The sequence below is a fragment of the Diplotaxodon limnothrissa genome, linkage group LG12 (assembly GCF_057381915.1).
Source record: "Diplotaxodon limnothrissa isolate DT_005_m linkage group LG12, D_limnothrissa_male_GT1.1, whole genome shotgun sequence".
In the NCBI taxonomy this organism is placed as follows: domain Eukaryota; kingdom Metazoa; phylum Chordata; class Actinopteri; order Cichliformes; family Cichlidae; genus Diplotaxodon; species Diplotaxodon limnothrissa.
The window spans coordinates 20,057,655-20,081,454 of record NC_140607.1 but is presented as its reverse complement, the minus strand read 5'-3'; the positions used below and the strand labels follow the sequence as shown (position 1 = coordinate 20,081,454).

The window sequence follows — 23,800 nt, the reverse complement described above, 5'->3', positions numbered from 1 at the left end:
ATGCTGGGTTTCCATGGTGACACAGGGATCTGCCAGACAGTGATGTGTCTGCTAAGAATATCAGCAACGGGTCCCGCCGAGCATGTGCATGTGTATGCGGGTCGGATGGGATGGAGGACACGGTGAATGGGTTTGGGAGGAGAAATTTTATGAGGCTAATGTTTCCAGAGCAAACTCTCTCACATTAGTACCGACCACTCCACAGCACTTCACCACCTGAGCTGAGAGACGGGAGAACAGAAGGTCGAATTAGACGGTGAGAGACAAACACACACGGCTTCACAGAACGCACCGAAGGCCGTTTTTGAGAGCCAAGAGGAGACGGTGAGTGTCTGCAAGCATCTCCCACCTCCCCTTCTTTTCTCCCGTCGTCTCCACCTCCTCTCTCACTTCCACCCTTCCAGTAACCATAGAGACCACAGTTGCCCGAAGAGAGGTTTTTCTCTGAGACAGAAGTGGTGGTGTCAAATGCTGGATGTATGCATGCACACAAAAGCTCATTTTCAACACCCCCTGCTTTTTAAAGGCTCTATTTATAGGGGAAGAGTACTTTTTTCAAAACATTTTTTTAGTGGTGGGCATGTACTGTTACTTTGTGCATATGAAGAGAATAGGAGGATGTGGCTGTCCATGAAAATCAGTCCACAATAGGTTCTGTCATAACTGCCTTCTTTGACGAGGAAGATGCAGTTTAAGTCTATCCGTCGGGAGCATTATGAGCAGAATGTGAAGATAAAGACAACTTTGTTTTGTTGTAGAGGCTGAACAATGCATTGTACCTCTAATTGCTGTCTGGACCGGTCCTGTTTGTGCTTTCAGCGGCTCCATGTGCAACATCTGGTCCCAGATTGCTGCGTTATATTGATAAATACCAGCTGTGAGGTGTTCAGTTCCCTTTATTGAGCAGTCATGTCTCTTTTGTTCTGCTTGGCTACGGAGTACACCTCCTGCAGCAGTCCTTACAGACCCATTCCTGATCACTGACTCATAAAAAAGAAACGCTTTTGACATTAACAGTCACCACATAATACCAGCGATAAGGCGAGCTGCAGGCTGCTGAAGTGCAGCTCGATGATTACTGAGATGGCACAGAGCAACAGAAGTGGTGAGTTGACAGGAGTAATTAAAGTAAGAAAGCTGTCCAGTTCTGTTCTAGCTTCAACAGCATTAAAACCTCCTTATACCATTAGCAATTTGAATAACACTGCACATACAATTCTACAAGGAAGACAAGTTGTACTTCGCTTTTCCAGACTGTAGTTTTGGACTTAACGGACACTGATGACACAACCAGAGATCACGGTTAAGGAGGTTTAAGTAGCTAAGCAGATGAAAATAACATCTCTTTGGCAGAACAAGGAAAGCACTTTTGGCTGGAAATGAACATAATACTGGCAAATGTGCTGTTACTAGACATGATCACCTCCTACTGTATACAGCACCTTGGATTGAAATATTTCAGACTGCGGATCATGGATATGCAAGCATCAGCAGCAAAAAACAAGACTTGTGTTAAGCAATGAACCCCAACTACCAGCATTCCTGGTATGTCCCACACCCTATTTTAAGAAGGTACTACCAAACCTATAGGTCTATTAAATGAGTCCTTTAACATCCTCTAAATAATCTGTGGACCCTTCATCTTTTTTTCCTGTTAGATTCCATGTACAGGTGTGAAACTCACACCCACAGAGCCTGCTGCTGAATTCTGATTCATGAGTTCTACTTCAATAAATACATGCAACATCCTCTCAAATCAAGAACAGAACCGATGGAGCTGAAAATCAACAGGCAACTTATGCAAAAAGCAACAAGGCATGAACATCAGAAGAAAATAAAGTGCCTAAATGTCAAAGATTAGCACACATGATTGCTTAAACTTCTGACGGTCTGTGTTCCTTCACTGTACTCTAGCAGTCAAGAGGTTTGTTCCTCACAAATGTTCAGTCAGCTTTAATGAGTAAGTTTCTGTCACACAAGTCCCCCGCTGACACAATAAAAAGGCAATTCAGAACAAGTGTCTTCATCACTTAAAACTTTTGTGCTCCTTCAGGATTTTTGACTCTATTGAACAATTGTTTACTCTCAGGTAGAAGGTGAGTTCACAGTCAGCGGATAATGTGCAGGTATCTGAGGTCGGGGTATAGGAGGTTAGCTAGGAGGGCCAGCAGCCGGGGTCCATCTTTGAGACAATGTCCTGGGTAGCGAATGAACTGGACGGCTTTATTCACAGAGTCCTCTAACTCGGCGTACTGCTTATTACTGGGCATGGCTTCCAGCGTCCCCAACATCTGAAACCATTGGAAAGGAAAAAAAGAAGTTATTTTTAGGTGATAATTACAAACTAGAAAATGAAACACTTCAAGTTTTTGCATACTTGCTGTGCTTTTGCAGAGAGCTGCAAGTCAGTGGTGGGTTGAAGTCGAAGCTCGCTCTCTGATGGCACTTGAATGGACAGAAAAGCTGCCAGACTGCGTACCACCACCCTGAACCTAAAGCATTGTATACATAAACAGTTAGGTTATGAACATTTGTGAATTTGTTTTTACACATTTTTTACTCTTTATGGACTACAGGTGTTTTGATTTACTAATAATGTGCAAGCCAGCTCACCTATTAGAGACAGGAGACCTTTTTCCAAGGCCTATAGCTCCGAGCAGGCCGGAGTTCAGTCTTTCTTCTCCCAGTTGAAGCAGCCTAGTTTGAAACCTCATCAGGCCCAAGACCACACCTGATACTTCAGTCAAGCCTGCCTGTGGCTGTAGCTGCTCCGCTGAAAGATTCAGGGATTTGTGCCACCACAGAAACAGCTTGGCTTCATCAGCCGAACCGCTAGAGACAAATGAAACATGTTCATATCTTTACAGCTCACAGAGGACAAACGCTACATGCTACACAAGAGCGAGTGAAAGGGACAAACCTGGGAAAGACCTGATTGGTCCAAGTGTTAATTAGAGCCAGAGTCCTCCTCTCATTGGCTGCTGTGTATTCACTGTTGAGACGCTGCAGAATAAAGGCGTAGAGCGTCAGGAAACTGCCTCCTGATTGGCTCTCAGAAAGGAAGTCATCTACTGTGAGCTCGGGCACCTGCAGCGATGCCAACACAGGTCCCCACCTTACAGACTCTTCCTCGGCTGAATTGAAATCACGGATGTGGAAAAAAAAAATTAGCCAATTTTCAGACATCCTTCAAATGTTTTGAAAAGAAAAGGACTAAACCAACTTTCAGGGGAAATGGTAGCACTGAAGTAGCATACCCTAAACTGCTACTTACCATGGTTGAAGTACCCTGTAATGCATGCCTCCATGATGCGTGTCATGTGTCGCACTGATGCAAGGCAACGGGAGCAGGCTGTGAGAAGGGGAAGAGTTGGAAAGCCCCTCCCTTTCCTGTCCAGCCAGGTAATGACATGGGCAGCGAGTGCCTCGCCTGTTGAGACGCCCACGCCGTTGAGCAAAGCCAAAGCATCACTGAAGAGACTGCAGAACGCCATGTGCCTCTGCTCCAAATCCACCTCTGAAAGGGAACAGGAAGGAGTAGAAATAAGGCTGTAGAAATGGAGTGTCAAACATAAGGCCCAGGGCCAGAATTGGCCTGGCAAGGACTCCAATTCGGCCCAGCATTGAAAAAAAGAAGGAGGGCATACAGTTTGGACTTTTAACTGTATTTTTATAAGTTTAGCAGCTTCTCCTACTGATAAAGACCTCCCCCGTGACCAATCATACTACACCAAAGTAATTAAGCAATACAATAAAAAAAAAAACAATTAAAATCACAGAAAGGTTCCTGTTTTGTTTTGTTCGTTTGTTTGTTTTTAACAATTCTTTACAATAGAAAGTTCTGTTTTAATAAAAAAGCTTCAGAGTAAAAAGCAAAGGGATATTTTCTGCGAGCTAACAGACTCTTTCTTTCTTTTACTGAAATTTTACACATTTATTTCTTCCAATTACATTTACTACATTCACTGCACTTCTTTTTCTTATATTTAGATATTTGAGAGATTAAATGCTCAGTTAAACTTTCTTACGCTGACAGAAAGGAGAGTTTCACTGGTCTGGCCCACTTAGCATCAAAGTGGGCTGTATATGTGGCCCACCACGTAAAATGAGTTTGACATCTCTGTTATAGAAGACTGTTTTTACTGATGGTTGAAGCTTTTGATTAGCAAGATGGTGAGGACAATTCACCTGGTGGGTTGAAGGTTATGATACTCTCCAAAAGTGTTTCCAGTTGAGCCTCCAGGCTGGTGAGGGTGATGCTGCCTCCTTGCTCCAGAGTCACCAGAGATTGCACACACCAGCAAATGTAGGCTCCAGCCTTTAGCGTCTCTTCCTGATATGAAAAACAAACAAACAAAAAACGAAAGAAATTGTAGGGTTTTTTCATATTTTTTTATTTGTTGTTATACTATTGACTATAAAATATATATCAGTTCTCTGTAAACTAAAGGTTCCTGACTGCTAAAACAGATGAAACACTTTAAATGAATTCAGGCCGAAAATGGACGTGATTATTTTACATCATTAACTCCTATTCTTGGTTTTTTTTTAAGTTATTAAAGATGCTGTACAATCATTCCACCCTTGGAAAATTACTGTTTAAAGAAAATTGTTAAAAGCCCCAAATTACCAAGCCCACAATAAATGGAAGTAAACGACCGCATTTTGTCAAAAATTAGACTATTTTTTAGACTAGTGAGGAACTGTTTATTGCTCCTTACTGTGAGAGGAAAACCTTGTAGATAATAAGTAAAATATGTCTGTTTTAAATTTACAGTGAGTTTCATGCTTTATGTTAAATGTATTCTTCTTTTCCACAGCTTTTGCCACGTATTTCTGTTAGATCCTGAAACAGTCGTATGTAAAGTTAGAAGGATTGTACAGAGCTTGCCAATATATTTTTTTGGACATTGGATATTTTGGGAAAAATATCACATGATGTATAAAATGTCGTACTGCAAACATACATCTAAAGCAGCTACACAGATTGAGTGTTATTGACAGCACAGTGGCTCTGTGGTAGGATTCTGGGTCAAGGAGCTCTGCCATGAAACACGCGAGTTTTCCTGTCAATCTGCCCCAGACCAAGGCTCTGACTTACATCCTGAGTTCCCCGAACGCAGCAACTGCTTACGTTTAAGTTTCATGTGTATGTTCCAAACCTTGCACTTTTATAGCAGGCATGCCAGTTTAGTGAACTCAAGATGCTGACAGAAATAGAAGTTGTTCAAAAATTCCTATATTCTTCAACACAAGCCATATATTTTATACAGCATAATACTATTCTAATAATTATATTTTATAATTTTCTGTCATTGGTTTGATCAAGTCAAAAGCAAGAGTTGAAACGTTCTCAGAGTAATCCATTTGCTGGTTTAACCTGCCTTAAGAGATTTACGCCACCTTAACAAATCTGATGCAGAAAACAAACAGGATTGTAACGTCTCACCTGGTGTGGAGCTTCACCGGGGCAGGGGTGGAGCCCAGCAGCACTACGGAGTGATTTCAGCAGCAGCTGAGGTGCAGAATCAGCACTGAGAAGCAAAGAGGGAGGGTAGTGGGTGCTAACGTATCCCAGAATGCTCTGGTACGAGGACAGGTCCAGTTTGTGCCAGGGTAGAGATGTGGACTGAACCAGCAGACTGAACAGAGGTGAGTCCTGGAGGTTAAACAGGAAAAAAAGAAAGAAAAATGACTGAAAAAAGGAAACAGGTCTGATTCTTGATTCTGATATGATACCACACTAGCCTGAACTCACCTGCTGACTCAGGAGTTGTTCCTCCTTTGCCAGAAAAACGAGCATGTAGAGCAGGTATACCAACATAGTGTGCGACTCTTTCTGTGTGGCCATTTCTGACACAGCTGGATATGTTGTGGAGCCGGGAGGTGTTTGTAAGTGGTCACTCAGGATGCTGACCCAGTTAACTTCACATAACACTTCTCCCATAAACAGGAAGCAGCTCTTGGGACTTCCTCTCTCCACCTGTAGGCACAAGAAGCACAAGTAATCAAAAAAGCACCAAACACATCAAACCCTTTTGCTTTGGACTGTATTCAAAGTATCAGTTACAACATCTACTTAATGCAAGGTAAATGTAAAATGCACATTTTAGGCTCCTGTTACTGTGAAAGTAGCTATAACAGTATAAATATCAATACACTGATGAATTTATTTATGATAAATCATTAAACATCTCCGTAGTAGGAGTATTAACCCCCATAATGATGCACACATATCAAAAGTGTTTAAAGTTTAATATATTAGCTTGAATAATGTAAGAGGTTGCTTGGTAACCTTCTTCATGCTTCCAATATCAATTTCTGCTGCTCTTCAGTGTTCACAGATAAGCATGCATTCTTATCAATCTTTCAATCAGACCTTTATTATTATGAATTCAAGTATCCTATCTATGCCAATAGATTCCACAGGATAGCCTTCAAAGAATGATTGATAGGGGCTTTGAGACACAGCTTTTTTCCAAGAACAAGGAGCTGTGACTGTATTTCTGTAAGTGCAGGCTACTAATAGAAACTGGGGCCAAGGATCATGGTCTCAGGTTAACAAGCTTCCCTGTGACATACATGTCTAAATCAGTGTGAGGTGTTAGGGGTCTAGGGGCAAAGTATCTCACACTGAAGAGTTGCTCCATGAGCTTAGTGTCAGGGTGCAGGTGTCTCCAGGGCAGGCTGCGTAGGTGTGTGTGATACAAGTAGAGCAGGTACTCCGGTGTGCGTGGTGAGGTACAGCTCTCACAGTACTGCATCATACACAGCCACAGAGCACCCCTCTGACCAGGCAGCAGACGATCTGCAACATAAACACGCACACAACGTGTAAGTAAACACATCCTTTATGGTTCTAGCTTCTCCGTGTTATTACAGCACAGACGACAAAGATCACTGTAGCTTAAACTGTTACTTGCCTCTGAACTTGTGATGAAGCAGGTCAGTGATCTGAATGTAGAGGCCAACCATACATCCTGCTGCACTCGCATCCGTCTCCAGCCAGGGGTAACACTTGATGTTACTGAGATAAAGATGCAGTTATTGAGATTATTTGTCCATAATTTGCTGTTCCTCTGGTTTGTCCTCTAAAATTAGAATCAAACTGCAAATTCATCTATCAGGTCCCTTCTATTAATGACAATGAGATGTAAAAGGACATACTTTATTGACATTCTTGTGTGCCATTCAATAAATAATTAATGCATTCTTTTTTTTTTCTGAACAATGCTACAGCAGTGCTTTATTCTGGGTAATGTATAGTGTGATTCAGAGGTTTGAAAGATTCAATTCAGTTAAGTAATGACTGTAACCTTTAATGACTGCCCTGTGAAAAGAAACTAAGAAAACTAAGAAAGATCAGCTTATATAACTGCCCCGTCTAAAATTAGCTCTATGCTCACATCTGTTTTAACTCTTGCTAACTGATAGCAGATCTTTGTTCCTGTCTGAGATGTGAGACACTTACCCGCCCTCGCCAGCGTCCACAGGAAAGATCCATGGCTTAAATAACTTCACAGTCTTACTGTGCAGGTCCTGCAGAGCTGTGAGAGTGCCATATTTCTTTTTCACAATGATGCATTACAACCGATATGCACAAAACTAGAAGTTAAACTCAGAGGTTTGACATAAATGTAAGTTAATAATCTGCAGCTACCTTTCATTATTTTGCTGCTGCCCACTGACTCTCGGGCGCAGCTGTTGAGCTGCACATTGATGAGGCAACTGATCAAATGGTCCCAGAAGGAAACGACGTCCTCGATGTAGGGAGTCCAGGAAGCATAGAGGCCGAAGCTGCGGAGGTCCGTCTTACTGAGACGACTTCGTAAAAAGTAGTCACTCAGCCAATCGACTGTCTCATCCACCTGTTAGCAACAAATAAAATACAAAAACGAAGATTTAAACGTCATAAAACTGAACAAAAACAAACTTGCATTTTGCAAGAAACTTCGGCTTAACGCGCAGCATGCTGACTCTTAATAGAGATGTGAATCACATATTTACAACGCCAAGACATCCCTGCCTACAAGCTAGGCAGGGATAGCTCAGTAGGTAGAGTGGTGGCCCCATGATCGGAAGGTCGGTGGTTCGACTCCACTGAACGGCTACCCTGAGGTACCCCTGAGCAAGGTACCGTCCCTACACACTGCTCCCCGGGCGCTGCATTGGTGGCTGCCCACTGCTTCACTGGGTGAATGGGTTAAATGCAGAGGAACTATTTCCCTACGGGGACTAACATGCACACTTTACACTTTTAAGACTACCTGCTGAGGAGAGAGGGTGATGGGGGACCTGTAGGGGGAGGCTGGGGGTGCGACACCACGGGTGGAGACTTCAGTGCTGCACACAGCTGCTTCAGCTTTGCCCTTGGTGCTGCGGGATGGAGGTAAACAGCCGAGCACTCGCAGAGTCACTTTCCAGCACTCCGGACTGAGCAGCTGGTTGGATGAGCCTGAGGAGGTTAAAAAAAAAATCCTTCTGTTGAAGAAGTTCCCAACAAAACACCCAAACTGATTATTCTTGATTAGTTCTGTAATCACAGCTGACATCAGCGGCTCCATTTGGAATAATCTCTTAACAAAAACCAGAAAAACAAAAGCCAAACAATGATGAACCACTCACTGACACTAAATTTGCATCTGTTGTTCAAAATGAACTGACTTCATTTTTCATTAATCAGTTTAATCGTAACTTGCATCCTTTCAGGAAGATTAATGCATTTTCTTAGATTCATTTTCTAGAATAAATAGCAGTCAGGGTCTAACGTGATGTGCAAGAAGGGAAAAATGGCTGCTTAATATAAGAGTCCAAGAAAGATGTCTCTTAAGGAAATTTTCATTCTTTACTACACTGAAGGGAAAGAAATGACAAAAAAATAAATAAATAAATCGAGGGTAATCGCAATTTATCACTTCAGAACAGATCAACTCACTGGTCATGAGGAGGCGAAGGCAATCGCTGTAATGGTCGGGGAAATGATGCCGTAAAAGCCAGGTCCAGTGTTTGGTGAAAAGGTGAAAAGGCGTGAGAAACTCAGGCTCGGGGTCTCGGCCGCAGACGCAGAGAGCTCCATGGACCAATTCCAGCAAACGTGTCCTCTCCGAAAACACGGGATGGGCTTCATTCAGCCACTGAGACAAATCAAACTGCAGGGGAAAAGAGTCAGAAGTGGACATTGTAACTGGCACGTGGTTTGCGGCGTATACATCCCATTTCTTCATTCCACTTGCACGTGGACTAACCTTAGTGAGCAGCATGAAAACGACATCGGCGCTGTCGAGGGACAGCGATGTCACGACGTCTTGGTAGAGAAACACCAGCTGACTGGGCGCTGCGTTGGGAGTGAAGAAGGGGGAAATGAGAGGGCAAAGCCGCCGCTGCTCCAGGATAGTCTTCAGGACACGGCCACACTCCTCTGCATTTCCCTGGATAAATACCTACACACAAAATTAAATACACTTTAATTTGAGTAGTTAATCGCAGCTAATCCATCCAACATATCTATGATGTGTGTTCTTTATGTACACAATAATGCTTTATGCCCTCTATTCAAGGTGGTTATGGTTATTCTCTAGTATTCCAGCTGGCTCAAATACCCATTTTTTGTACTTATATATTCCACACAACAATAAATAAAAACACTGCTACTCTGCAATATGTGCATGTATTTGTTAGAGCATATACACACCTGTCCCAGTACCTCCACACATGAAGACAGGTACTGACGAGTTGGTGGATGACGGAGCGTGTCCTCACATACAAAGGAGACCACCTTGTAAAAAGCAGACACACCAACTTTCTGGACTGCAGGAGATTTTTGTGCTTTGTGCATATTCACCAAAGCCCTAAGACCATGAAACAAGGTGCACTTGAGTCAAGACATTCCCCATCTACCTTCATATATGTCAATATAATGCATCTTGATATGAATGATATAAAATCTGATTGCACTGACGTGATGAAGTTTTCAGTGTGAACGGCAGCCTGGGCCAGGATTTCAGGTGGCGGAGCCATAGCATCGGTTTGAAGCTTTTTGATGTCCCTGCGCAGTGATGTTATCTGAGTCTGCACTGCCTCCTGCTTCTGCACAAGCTCACACTACAAATTTACACACACACACACACACACACACACACACACGCACACACACACGCACACACACACGCACACACAGATTAATAAAACATACCAAAGCTGTAACTTAAAACGTGGCTAGCCTGCAGTGTGAGAGGTCTTACCGTGACAGTGATGTTTGCAGCTCCTTGGCATGGCTGTCCACCCTTCCCTTTACACTCCAGGGCCATGGTGACTTGCTCTGGTCGGTTCTTAAACAGTACAGGAAGGCTCTCCAGCAGCTCCTGCTCCATTGCCACCTGCTGGGCTTCACGTGCTACAGCAATCCTGGTGCCAAGATAAATTACTTGGGAATCTGCATGCGACTTGTTTATGTTTATAGATAATTCAAAATAAAAGCTTTTATTTTATGATTTACACATACCTGGCTTGATCTTGCAAAATGCTGAGGTCCTGCTCTAACAGTTTACAGGCAGCTTTACAGTCAGTGAGACAGGCGGAAGGCACTTCAGGTACTGGTGCCTTCAGCTTATGCAGTTCAGGAGCTAAACGGGGAACTGGATGTTTCTGCAGATTGGACAGGATACGCTCCCTTGCTGAATTAAGACAATATCAAATGCAAGCATTTTTAGATTTGGAAGTAGAAGTAGATTGTGGCACATATGAAAAGTGAAACAAATACACTTGTGTATAGTTGGTCTACATAATTTTGGTCTCAAAGACAAAGGAGAAAAGGGAATTAAATCAACAAGAGAACAATTCTTTATTACAGGAGTTTCTGACATGTAATAGCAGGAAAAACACTAACAAATAAAAAGTGAAAATGTCTCCTGTGAAAAATATCTCGAACAGAGAATATATTATTTATTGTTCTGAAGCTGACACACAGTATATAAACTTCTTACAGAATTGCATTTTTGGTATCTGTATATTTTCTTTTTAATTAACCCCTGCTTAATCGTTTGGCTATAAAGCTTGGCTCCGTACCATTGCTGAGGCTGGTGTAGTCAGTGAAACCAGAGGTTTGAGTCTGGAGGAATGTTGGCTCACTCTGCACCTTCTTCCAAAGAGACAAAACTTCCCTCTGATCATATTGTAGACGCTCCTGGTCCACATATTCCAGCCAAAGTTCCTACAAAAAAACCCCCAAAAAACAACACAAAGCAAAAACAATTAATAAATGAATCATATATTATAATATATATATATTAAAAAAAATTATACTCACCTGATGCCACTGCATGACCTGTGCCAGTCTGTGTGGTTCATACTCTGGAGGAAGAGAGGGAAGATACACTTCTTGCTTCTGCAGAGTCTCGTCATCCAGCCACACAGAAAATACTCCAAACAACCTGCAGACAAACAAACAAGCAGCTGAGAATTTAGAGCCTGCCATAGCCTGGAATATAGGAAATGATCTTTAAACAAAAAATAAGAAAGATTTTATAAAAGCTCTGTCTTAGGATCAGCACCATACCTGACCAGTTCTGTATGTAGCTGAGGAGAAGTGAGGTAAGGTGGTCCGGGATTATTGGGGGTTTCGTCACCCTGGTCTGATGAGGGTGTGTTCGGTGGGAGTACCCGGAGGGCCTGACTGGCAGCGTGGTGGAAGTCAGACACTTCCTGTATTCTCTGCCTCAGATCTCGGAGGAAAGCAGCCTGGGAAGAGGCCTGGAAGAACCTCTTGCCGATACATCCTCCTGCAGCCAGCCTGTTAGAGACACATGGACAGATAGATACAGATTCTGCCTATTCTCTGCTTTCTTTGACTGGGGATCATAACACATGAGCATGTTTATCATACCCGTACTCAGGTCCAGGCTGTCTAAGGTAGAGCTGCAGGAATTTCTGCCAGATGAGGGGTAGGAGGGGGTGATCAGGTGGTGTAGCTGCGGCCTGATATGCCCAACGATATACCTGAAGCCTCTGCAGAGACGGGGCTACCGGCAACTTAAGCCTCTGTTGAGCCTTCTGGCTCAGAAACAGAAATATTGTTAACATCATCTAAACACAACACTCCAAATCAATGAACAGCAGTAGACCAGGATCCTAAGTACTTTCTATGATATTTCTGCTCTTTAGTTTTGCAAATAGTCTGTTCACTTTTATTCAAAGGTCATAGAATACATCTTCTCTGAACAAGGATGTAAAATGTCACATTATGTAATGAGATAATGAACCTTTTACTGATAAACTGTCTACCTTTAAGGCTTGTTCGGGGGAGATATTAAGCTCTGACAGGAGTTCATGCTCAACACAGCGCCTCAGCTGAGAATCTTCCTCAAACACACCCTCCATATTCAGCACCACCCAGGCAAACCAGATCTAAAGAAAACATAAATGTTAACAGGCCAGTGAGGATGGAGAATTCTACTAATGTGATCAATTGTATTTACACATGTGGTTGTTGCTTTGTTGTCTCTCACCTCAGCACTCAAGGATTGGCCCTCGATGAAGGAGGGTGTGGCATTTCCAGAAATCCAACCAACCAGAGAAGAGAGCAGACCCCGGTCTCCATGATAACCCAAAGCAGTCTGCAGAGGGTATGAAAAACAGTAAAAAAAAACAGAACCCCCCCCCAAACATTGCTGCTAATTAGCTTTCCTCACCTTATTCCCAGTCTGTTTGGTTTGTGTCTCATTAAATATTAATGTGAAGTTCAGAGGTTGCTTAATCATGCAAATCAAACACCACTTTGTAAATACCTTATGTTGCTGGTACAGGAGTTTTTGGACACATTCCTCCTGGTGGTAAGTGAAGGCAGCGCAGCAGATCTGATCCATGAGGAACAGGACTGTTTTGTCTCGGTACCACAAGTTCTGTTGAGTCAGAATTCCCACCCAAAACTCCAGAACTGCTGCAGCTCCAACAAGGCCTGGTTTCGAACTTTCTACCACATGACTCTGAAAGATGAGTTAAAAAATGAGTAATGAGTCCCAAAGTAATGAGGACTGAATTATTGAGTGTGTTTACATGTAAAAACCAAAAAAAAGTAAGATAAAACAAAACCCCTTCTAACATGGTTTGGCTGGCTCAAAATTTGTTCAACTACCCCGAATAATTAAATTAAATAAAACTTTATTTATATAGTGCCAATTCACTACCACAGTCAGCTCAAGGTGCTTTATATTATAAGGTGTTGACCCTATAATAATAGAGAGAAAACCCTAACAACCAGATGACCCCCTATGAGCAATATTTGGTGACAGTGGGAAGGAAAAATTCCCTTTTAACAGGAAGAAACCTCCAGAAAAGGCTTAGAGAGGGGCAGCAATGTTGAGGGTGAGGAAAATACTTGGTAATTTAATTACTGTTTCATAGTAATTTAAACAACCAAAAAATAAATGCACATTATTGCATTTTTTCCTGGACACACAATAATTAAAATCTGCTTCTTTTCCATATTTTTTTTTTCATTGTTTCTCATATAAATTCAGGAATCTTGCACACAACATGCACAAAAGTTTCACCATGCACCTGAATGACACTGTTCAGCAGACGGACGTTGTCTCCATAACTGGTTCCAGTGAGAAGTGGCGCCACTCGATGCGTGACCTGCTGCGTCATGCCCTGAGGACACACGCTGTCGTACTGCAAGAACAACTGAATACAGCTTACAAACCTGCCATTAACAAAGAGCAAGACAAGAGGTGTCGGAATAAAGTCAGTGCTCGAGTTAGCTGCAGATTTTACATGTGTTACGAAGGATGCCTGTTTCTTACTGAGCGTTGTTGAGCAGGTAGTAGCTAAGAGGATAGGTTGGGGGTAGGATGTTATCTAACAGATGCACAGCAGCTCTCAGATGGCGAGACTGAATCAGACTTTTCAACAAGCCAACACCATCAGTACAGAAATGTTCCAGGCTGAAAAAATAAAGACAAAATCCACACAAGATTATTCAACTTATACATGTGATTGCCATACAACTAAAGTTAGAAACCTCGCGCATCTACACCTTACATAATATACTGTAGCTATATTAGCCCCTGATACACATTTGCTGAAAAGCAAGAGTTCTATTTGCAACATTAATTGATTAATATTTGTATATCAAATTGTGTTAAATTATTTTATCATATTTTGTATTATTTTCAAATTGTTTTTGCCTTTCTTGGGTAAAACAAGGCTGAGTTTTCCAAAAACTACACCCATCTCTAACCAGTTCAATCCTTCACAATGTGTAAGTCAGCTGTAAATGTTCTCCTAGTGTGTGAATACAAACCTATGTCCCACGGTTGTCATTGCAATGGACAGGTAGCATCCAATCGGTATGCCTGCTTTTACAGCCCTCAGAACAGTGTGCATGCTAGGAGAGTGCGTAAGCTCTGGAGGTGGGTTGGATGCCAAAGCAGGGACCACCCAGGCTCCTTTAGGGTTCTGAGAATTGCCATGAAGCTTCAGCCTCAGCAGCAGCTGCCATGCCCACTGACTAAAGGATGCTTCAGGAGATACGCCCAAACGAAGGACACTTGCAAGGTAAGAGACCTGAAAGGAGATAGAAAGAGAGAGAATGATGTGTAATGCAGAAATAAGCATTAAAGAATTCAGCAGATGTGAGGCAAGTGTAAATGTGCCACCTGTTTGATTCCCTCTGATATGAGCCCACTGTATGGTTTGTCTGTAAGGTACTTCTGATAGGCTTCAGCCACCAGCAGTGCCACCTCATTGTGGAGAATTGAAGGCAGGAACAAAGAGCCATCCTACATAAGGAAACAAGGTTAGTGAAGGTTGGTTGTGACAAACTCACGAATGCACTGTCAGGAGTCTAAGACATCCTCTCTACCTGAGTGTTGAACCCCCAGTTCAGACCCTCAAGGATGACACAGGCCAGCCGGTTCTCTACAGCTGACAGAGGATGCTGAAGGAGCCACGCTCCAATCACGCATATTTCTTCTTGCTGCGGCTGCCAAAGACTCAGAGGCAGCTCTTTACACAAGTACAAAGCCACCTACACACAAACGAAACATGCAAATAAAAACACACGAGTGGATGGATCATGGATCAAATTAAACATTTGATGACTAAAAATCATGTACAGCTAAAACCTTTATTATGGAATCACAATACCAACCATTCCCACAGTCTGTATGGTGTCCCTCAGTCTCTCAAGGAGCACCGAGATAACATATGGGTGGGCTGCTGCTATAGCAGCCAGTAACTCCCTCCCCACCTTGGAGTAGGTTTCTCTGGTGGACACACTCACATAAGAGACCTGAAGCAAAAATGAGGAAATGGATGTCAGACGGAGACAGTACAGATCCTAATCAGGGATGATGAATTGTGTTGTGTTACAAAGTTGATACTAGTTTCAGAAAAATTAGCCCCCCCTACCTGGTAAATCAGGAGAGTTATAGTGGTGATGAATTGTGAGTCAGAGCGCTGAGTGGGTGTCGCCATTTGTGCTAATGCAGTGAGGAGCGAGATGCCGTCAGAGCTGTTCACCTCACACAGCCACTGTTCAAAACTCGCCTGATGCTGTGGGTCTGTATCCGAGAGAAAAAATAAAATCACAATGACAATTCCAGACTAAGAAGACCGACATGATGCAACTTTAGATCCAGGAAAGAAGTACAATAGAAAATGAGTTTGTTCAAAGCTCAAATTGAATGTTTTTGGGATATTTTAAAAAGTTCCTTTTTAATATGATGATGAAACTGAGTGGACACTTCTGAGCATTAACATATTCAACAGGCAAGTTTTAAGGATGTGAAAGCTTTGTGTATCTTATGTGTGTTTAATTGTACCTCTGAGAGCCTGAATGCAGGAGTATGTGTCACCAGCTGTGCTGAGTGTTTCTAGCCCTGCAGTCTCTGCGCTCTGCATAACATAAAGAATCTTCCAGAGCATGGAGCTGGACAAAGTCCCATATGGCATCTCAGACATAAACAACCAAATGCCCAACCTGTAGAGGATGAACACACAAAATTAATAACAAATATCAAAGTCTGTAAAGTAAATTGCTCCCAGTTAAAATGGAAACTTGAGGCTAACTCCTCACCTTTTGTTTCTGAGTACATGTAAAACAGCTCGGAGGAAAAGATGATCATATTCTATCTGCAGTTTTTCCAAAGACAGAGAGTGTACTTGAGAGCTAGATCCAGCGGCATCAGTCACACTCACGTACTGGGCCCAGTGATCACTCACATAGCAAACTGTCATTCTGGGGGAGAGCAGAAAAGAAAAGCCAAACATAACATTTTATTAATGCATCCTCTGACTTTGTGATATGGCCTGAGAAGTGTCAGGACATAGAAGCTGCTTATGTGCTTGGCGAACTGACCGTATGATGTGCCCTATTCGTTTGACTAGCTGTCTGTATCGGGATCTGTTATAGGTTTGTAGACCGAGAGCGAGAATTTCAATGAGCGAGGAAGCGAAAGCAAACACCCGCATCATCTTCTGACTGGAGCAGGCCTGGGGCTCATACACACCTGGGGACAGACGCACCTGTTAGTTCACACCGTGAGTCAAACTAACAAACACACAGATGGGTCAGACTGACTCTCTTACCCTGCTTGCTCATCCCAAGCATGTATGAGTAGAGCTGCTGGAAGGGGAACTGGGTAATCAATAAAATCAGATCTTCCTCACATAGTAGCAACCAGCTGGTTTCTGGGTCCTCATCCTAAACACAGAAGACAACAATGTCGTTAGGGGCCGACTTACTACATGTTGCGTGTATTTGCAATATGCTACGACTGGCATTTTTTAATTTTTGTTTTTTTGGCAAAATATAAAGCAGAAGCTACTTGCTTTTTTTTTTTTTAACAGTACACAGTAATAACATGTTGAAAAAAAAAAAATCACAAATGTGTTTTTTAAAATAATGTGACTTTTAAAAGCTTTGAAAACACCACAGTTCCTAGTGTTGGATTATAATATTATTTTATGCCATGTTAGACCCCTAATTAAAGATTGTGAATTATTATGTAGTTTTAGTTTGCATTATTCTCCTGAATTAGAAGGTGATAACTATTGCCTTTGTTAAACTGATTTGCATTACATTAGACTGCTGATTTATTGTGAATGAATGATATTGTTTTATGATGCATTATACTGCTGAGTTATAAGAAATACTGTTCGCAGAAAGTCATCGCCTTATTTGTCTGATTAGAAGAGAACAGAACATACTGGAGTTTTCTGCCCCATCTCAGCAGGAGCAGATAAACAGGGAGCCAAGGTCGTAGCTTAGGCGCTGAGTGAGAGAAAGCATGTGAATGTTCAGGCTTTTATGATTAGGTGGGGGCCACTAGAGGCTATAAGAGTTTGATCAATGCTCCACCATTTTGAGATCTGATGCTGTCTGCGTACGGTGTCCATCTCCCACGCGTGTGATCATTAAAATCATCGTTTGACTCAACCCGGCCGGACCAGTGTTGTTATTGTGGTTTTTCCTCTTGTATCCACCCCCAATATTTGAATCCGTAACACTAGGCAACACATTAGTACTGGCAGCAGTTGTGGTTTTAAGCCAGCAGACTGATATTTAAATGGTCATAGGTGTTCATTTAGCACAATTTCTCCACAGATCATTGATGTGACTCAAGATCAGAAGACAGACAAGAACATTTTGTTTTAAAAAGCACTCTCTACAAATTTACAATCTGTGACAGCTCTTCTTTACAAACAAGCAGACTGAATATTTATTATCGCCTGCATCATAACTGGTGAAAGAAAACAAGAAAAAAGAGACCCTATTTTCAGAGACTATAACATTTTGATGCTTCTTAAAAACATATTGGTTATTTCCAATAAATGTGGTTATTTACAAATAAAGCACACCCTCTTTAACATCTAACATTTTATATATCAAGACATAATAGAAAATGTATCTGATTTTAAGACCTGTTGCTTAGCAGGTCCTAAAATAAGATAAATACAACCTCAGATGACCCACTACACCATGTCATTGTTTATTTAACAAAACCAAAGCTAAAATGGAGAAGCAGTGTCTAAAAATATCAAGTAGACCCTCACTGCTTCCACAGGAATTGAAAGGGTAAGTAGCAGTCAGGTCCAGCTAATCAAATGCACTTGATTAACTGATCATCGGCAAGTATGAGCACCTTTATAAAAACAGAAGTTCTGGCAGTTAGCTGGTCTGGAGCGTTCAGGTGTGTTAACACAATGTCAAGGAGGTAAGACGTCAGCATTGATTAAAAAAAAAAAGAAAAGGAAAGAAAAAAGGACTTGTTTCTACTAATTAACATGGGAAAAGAAATCCATTATTCAGTAAGAAAGTTCATGACAGTACAACAAGACGACTGAACAGGCATGGAGTGTTTACGGAGGAAAGCGTTTCCTCTCTAAAAAAAAGAGCAGGATGGCTGAGGTTTGTAGAGTGCTAATTTTAAGACCTGCTGACTTCCTGTAATTTTTTTTATGTGTTCTGATACATAAAACCTTAAAAATAAAAGAGGGTGAAGTTTCTTTCTCTTATTTTGTAAGCATGTATGCACCAAAACTGGCCACATTTCACCTAGAGGGCACCAAGGAACTATCTACGGGGCAGACAATAGTCAGTGAGGAGTTAATGTACCTACATTTATTTACAGCTGCTTCTGAATTTTATATAATAATTTTACATTTTATTTTCACAAATAAGCTAACAATACTGCATGAGAAGTTAAATTAAAAAAATATAAATTTACTTTTGTTTTTCTTACAGGGAAACCAATTTAGCTTACAAAGCACTAGCATTCCCTGTTATAGTCACTCATTTGGATCACATTTTTGATATAAAAACTATTTTCTTTTTATTGCCATGTCATGTTTACAATTTCTATGGTACAAATGTATATCTGAAATGGTGAACTTGCACCTCGTACTTTAAATGATTCACTGTTGTTGTTTATTGCAAAAAGAAGTGAACTGTGCCTCTTTCTTCAAAATGAAATTGTTACATTAATAAACTTACCTCCTCTCCACCTTCATCCACTAAGGTCCAGTTGCCAGATTCTTGTCCAGAAGCACCTGAGCTCTGGCTCTCACACGGCTTCATGTGGCCCAGGAACTCTGCACGATGTCTGAGTCAAAACAAGCAAAAAAAAAGTTCCACATTCTGAGATCTTAGACTGTTGGCCCTTAAAAAGATGACCTGGATTCTCATAAAAGCCAAAAGCATAATTTGCAGTGTATAGCTCACAGTCAGTGGGTGAAAAGAAGAAACTCATGTAGAGACTTGCATTTTTACCTGGCAGGTGACATTAGAATGGCCAGAGCTTGCATAAATTGCTGAACTCCAGAGGTGTTCCCCCAAACTTGGATCTGGGTAAGATAATAAAGAAGAACTCTACTCCTCTGTATGTATAGCAATTGACGTGATAAAATGATAAATGACAGGCGTGTGTTCCTAACTAACCTGAAGGAAGTGTGCAGCCCACTTTCCCACCCCAGCAGGACAGCAGAGAAGGTGGCACAGGAGGTACAGGTGCTCCCCTGACCCTCCAACATGCAGCAGGACGGCGACCTGGAGAACAGACCAGGAACACACAAGGATTGCAACAACAAATTGCCTTGACCACTGGGGCAGTACGTTTGAAAAATGGTTTGGGGTTTGTGTGTATACCAATCTCTCAAGCCAGTGATGGATGTCTGACTGGAACTGTGTGTCATCAAGGACTCTTCGTGTGAAACTAAACAGGACGCTGATGGCCTCTTTCAGAGGTTGGAGAGAACACGGCTGTGTTTGGCCATCTAACTGAAAATCTGAGACAGCAACAGACAAAACTGATGTAACACATACATTTTACACTAGTAATATCAGAAGTACAGGTAAAATAATTCTTCCCACCTTTTATAAGACTGTACAGGTATGATTCCACCTGCAGGCGTGACAGCAGAGCGGTGTACGCATGCAGCACGACCTTTTGATGGAGCAGCTCACTGCAAGCTTCAAACAGTCTTCTCAGCTCAGCCTGCACACTCTCACTAAACTCTGCCTGCTGGAAGCGGTGATACCCACATACCTTTGTCTGATCTGCACACACACCCTGTAAGATAGAAATTATAAGTGTGAAAGCAATAGTGGGACATTTGATCTTTCTGTACTATAGATGTTTTGTAAAACACACCTGAAGTGTGAGCTGTTCATCTCTGAAGCTCCATAGACGATTCTGTGTGCTTTTGCACTCAGATGACTGTGTGTGAAGCTGTGTGTGCGACTGGGTCAGCTGTCTGCGGCAACGCCAGTAGTTTTGCAACAGTTCAGTCAGTTCGTGTTTCTCCTGCCGCGCCAGAGCACAAAACTGTGCTGCACAAACCTCAACCACCTCCAGCCATGCTCGCAACCCTCCGCCTGGCTCCCAAACACTCAGCTGCTCCAGTGAGAACGGCTACAGAGCAAAAAGATTAAATAATACAGTAATACAGACCATTTTATTGTAAATAAAACTTAGCATTAGCAATAAATTTGATCTCATGGTACATTAGATCACCTGAACCTCTAAAGCTGTTTTGGGTAATTCTGGGTAGAGTTTGCTCCGAGAAAGGTCGGCCACGGACTCCAAAGGCCGCAAACTTGGAGGAGAAGATTCCTGATCAGGAAGTGCCAAAACTGCAGGTTCCTTTCCACATGTTTCCACAGCTTCCCCACAGAACTGTATCACTGAACCTTCTTCTAGTGTAGGAAGAGACGGATACAGTGCTGGGGCACTTGGGACATTTGAAGCTTCAAACTGAGTTAAAACACACAGCTGATTCCATGACTGTTCATCCTTTTCAAGCTCAGTGGTTTGTGGCACAATTTTAAGCCCAGCCCCCTGAGCTTCCTGCACATCAGCCTCCTCTTCCTCCTTTTTGGTCTCTTGCGCTGTGACCTGTGATGTCACTGTTGAGGAGTTCAGACTTGGCTGTAGAGTCTTACTCAGCAATGATGCTGTGTTTTCTGCCTGTTGCTTCTCAGAAGGCAGGTCTGATGACTGTGCTGTGGCTTCAGGATTCTGAACAGTGTCTAGCTTATTCTCCTCCTCCTCCTTTTCCTGATAGGGCAGACTCAGGGGGATCTCAGTGAAGTCAGAAGTGGAGGCCTCAGGTACAGCTGAGGGAGCTGGGGCTCTTTTGTCTTCCTCTGCCTGCTTCTGCTTCCTGACCAGCTGTGTGCAAAAAAAAAAAAAAAAAAACGAAAAAGAAAAAGAAAAAGAAAAAGAAAAAAAATCAACAATGACACATCAATTTCTCTTTGGAGGAAAACCAAGCTTGTGTAACAGCTTTTTACATGTGACCATAGTCATGTGAGTACAGAACAAACACTGCTATGAATGTGCCAAAAAGAATCTGCATTTGTAATCATGGATATTTTTGTTGTTTGGATCATGGTGGTATGTTAAATTTATGTGTTTTGCAAGTCATTTGATTTATTATCAATCTCTAAAGAATAAAAGTACAGACTGAAAGAAAAAAAAAGAAAAAGGAAAAACAAAGTGCCTTCACAACAGCTTCAACTTGCATTGGTACATGCTCCAAGTCTCTGGGAGGATCAAGCAGGGATCAAGCTGTTTTTTCATAGGATAGCTACTCATGTGGTGTTTTGGTGACTGGGGCAGAGTGTCTAATATTTCAGTTTTCAGTTTAAAATCTCCCAAAAAGGTTTAACAGGGATGAGACCTGGCCACTGCAAAAAACCACAGCATATGACTCACATCATCTACAAAATAATCAAACCAATTTACTGAACCTCTCTGGTTCCATGGATGGGGTTACTATACTTACTGACTATAACTGATAGTTCCTCTTTGCTTTGTGATTTGTTTTACCCTCAGATGGCAGGAAATTGCATGTTCAGCAACAACCCAGGAACCACCAAAACTCACATGGCTCTGCCATGAATGGGAAAGTGTTAGAACACTAGTGTCACTGTCCACAGTGAAGTGAGTTTTACATTGTCATTGCGAGGGTGCCGACCAAGAAAGAAGCTCCTGTTCTAAAATCGACACCTTCAAGATCAACTGAAATTTGTAGCTGCCTACATGGAGAGGCCAAATACTCTCTGGTTTTAAAGTAAGATGAGACAAAATTGACTTATTTGGACAACATGAGAAGAGGTATGTTTGGAGAAGTCAAGGTGAAGCTTTCGACCTGAAGAACACTGTATCAACTGTCAAGTCTTGTGGAGGTAGCATCATGCTCTGGGGCTGTTTTGCTGCCAGTGGTACTGGTACATTGCACAAAGTGGATGGAATAATGAAGGAGGACCACTTCAAAATACTTCAACTTCATCTCAAATCGACAGCTAGATGGCTGAAACTTGACAATGCTGGGTGTTCCAAATGGACAATGATCCCAAATACACATCCAAATTTGTTTTAGAATGGATAAAGCAGGTTAATATTAAGCTTCTGGAATTGGCTCCCGAAAGCCCCAAACTTGACCTTACTGAAAATTTGTGGACTAAGCTTAAAAGAACAGGAAACTAGGTAACTTAAATGAACTCTACCAATTCTGCCAAGAAGAGTCGTCAAATATTCAGCCAGAATTATCCCCGAATCTTTGTTGATAGGCACAACAAGTGTCTGGTTGAGGTGTAATTTGCTAATATTATTTGGATATGTAAGAGCCTGTATGTAAAATTTCGACATTCTGTGGATTAGTGAAAATCTAAAATAAATTCAAGTGTGTGTACCTAATTCTTGATTTTTTCTAAACTCATTTAAGATGTATTCTGTACAATCATCAAACCTGAAAAAGAACAGTTCAAAAAAACAAAAAACAAACATTAAAAGCTCAAAACTACAATGACAATCATGCCCATGATGAGTGATTATAAACTGTCAAGGGAAAGCAGCAGATCCCCTCTCTAGATGGTTCACAGGTTCAATACTTTCATTCTTGTCACCTGTCTGTATCGAAGTGGATACCTGCAACTGTCCCTACATGTGAAGAGAAATGTATTTTACTGGGGTGTTCACTCTGTTTGGGACGTTTATACTTTGAAGGCCCTTCATTCCCTCGTGAAAAGAGAAGAAGGTAAAGAATACCTGTAAGGTACTTGATTTAATCACCTGAGATTTTCCGCTGGCCTTTGCTTTGTTCTTCTTTGGTCTCACAGCCTCCATTTTTAGTGTCTGTTCGTGTCCGCATCAGCTGTTTTTACAGCTCAGATCACTCTCACAAACAGCTGACTGAGGAGTTTCCTGGTGGAAATGATGCCGATCACCTGAAAACCGCTGATCATCTGAGCAGTCATTATAGGTGATCTAAATATACCAAAAACAACAGGCGACCATTAGCTGGAACAAACAGCGAGGTATTTCCTGTGATAAGCACCCCGTGGCTGGTTGTGCTGACAAGATAAACACAGTCACTGACTGTAAACAAAACACACTTTTATATTCCGTTGACAGGATTCATCTGCGGAGAATATCAAGATTAGCAGGCCACCTAGCGTGAACAAAATATTCAGACAGCACATTTTGGGGAAAACGAAACCATGAAGCCCCACGGAGGTACAGTTGGTGACACTGTACGAAGGCTAAGCTACGCTAACGCCGAGCCACTCGCCCGTTAGGCGGTGTTTCTATTGAGTTGTTTATTTACCAGCGGCTCTCGGTTTTCCGTGCTGCTGCTCACATAATAAGAAATCAAATTTCCACTCGTCCCAGAGAGTGAGACGCAGTGACAGCCACGTCCGCTGCCAGGCTGCAGTTTGTTTTGTTTGTTCCAGGAACTCCTCGATCAAAATCTCTGATCACGTGACTGCTCCACCTCTCTACGGAGTAGCAGATAG

The 23,800-nt window shown here is 42.0% G+C and overlaps 1 protein-coding gene across 1 annotated transcript; it reads right to left on the bottom strand.

The window, feature by feature from the left end:
- Positions 1-580: 580 nt before the first annotated feature.
- On the bottom strand, positions 581-23,741 carry epg5 (ectopic P-granules autophagy protein 5 homolog (C. elegans)). Its single transcript, XM_085367275.1, has 46 exons — positions 23,611-23,741; positions 23,076-23,270; positions 20,514-21,170; positions 20,151-20,411; positions 19,871-20,069; positions 19,646-19,785; positions 19,439-19,546; positions 19,271-19,344; positions 18,995-19,103; positions 16,588-16,702; positions 16,358-16,508; positions 16,076-16,237; positions 15,822-15,979; positions 15,409-15,560; positions 15,149-15,289; positions 14,861-15,025; positions 14,655-14,777; positions 14,300-14,562; positions 13,800-13,940; positions 13,555-13,699; positions 12,783-12,980; positions 12,504-12,611; positions 12,280-12,402; positions 11,882-12,048; positions 11,555-11,788; positions 11,306-11,429; positions 11,065-11,209; positions 10,502-10,673; positions 10,242-10,404; positions 9,959-10,101; positions 9,692-9,848; positions 9,246-9,440; positions 8,936-9,149; positions 8,268-8,455; positions 7,661-7,868; positions 7,472-7,547; positions 6,924-7,027; positions 6,633-6,808; positions 5,759-5,983; positions 5,450-5,659; positions 4,189-4,333; positions 3,275-3,517; positions 2,921-3,134; positions 2,614-2,832; positions 2,378-2,492; positions 581-2,291 (listed from the first exon to the last, which is right to left on the bottom strand). The coding sequence occupies exons 2-46, from the start codon at positions 23,127-23,129 to the stop codon at positions 2,109-2,111; spliced, it is 7,767 nt and encodes a 2,588-aa protein (XP_085223401.1). The 5' UTR covers positions 23,130-23,270; positions 23,611-23,741; the 3' UTR covers positions 581-2,108.
- Positions 23,742-23,800: the final 59 nt, after the last annotated feature.

What these genes read in the sequence shown, in the direction of transcription:
- epg5 (XM_085367275.1), bottom strand. Translation starts at nt 23,129, where the DNA reads ATGGAGGCTGTGAGACCAAAGAAGAACAAAGCAAAGGCCAGCGGAAAA. An exon ending in ATGAACAGCTCACACTTCAG is followed by an intron (nt 20,070 to 20,150) that starts GTGTGTTTTACA and finishes TCTATCTTACAG; the next exon opens with GGTGTGTGTGCAGATCAGAC. An exon ending in CCATACAGACTGTGGGAATG is followed by an intron (nt 15,026 to 15,148) that starts GTTGGTATTGTG and finishes GTTTGTGTGTAG; the next exon opens with GTGGCTTTGTACTTGTGTAA.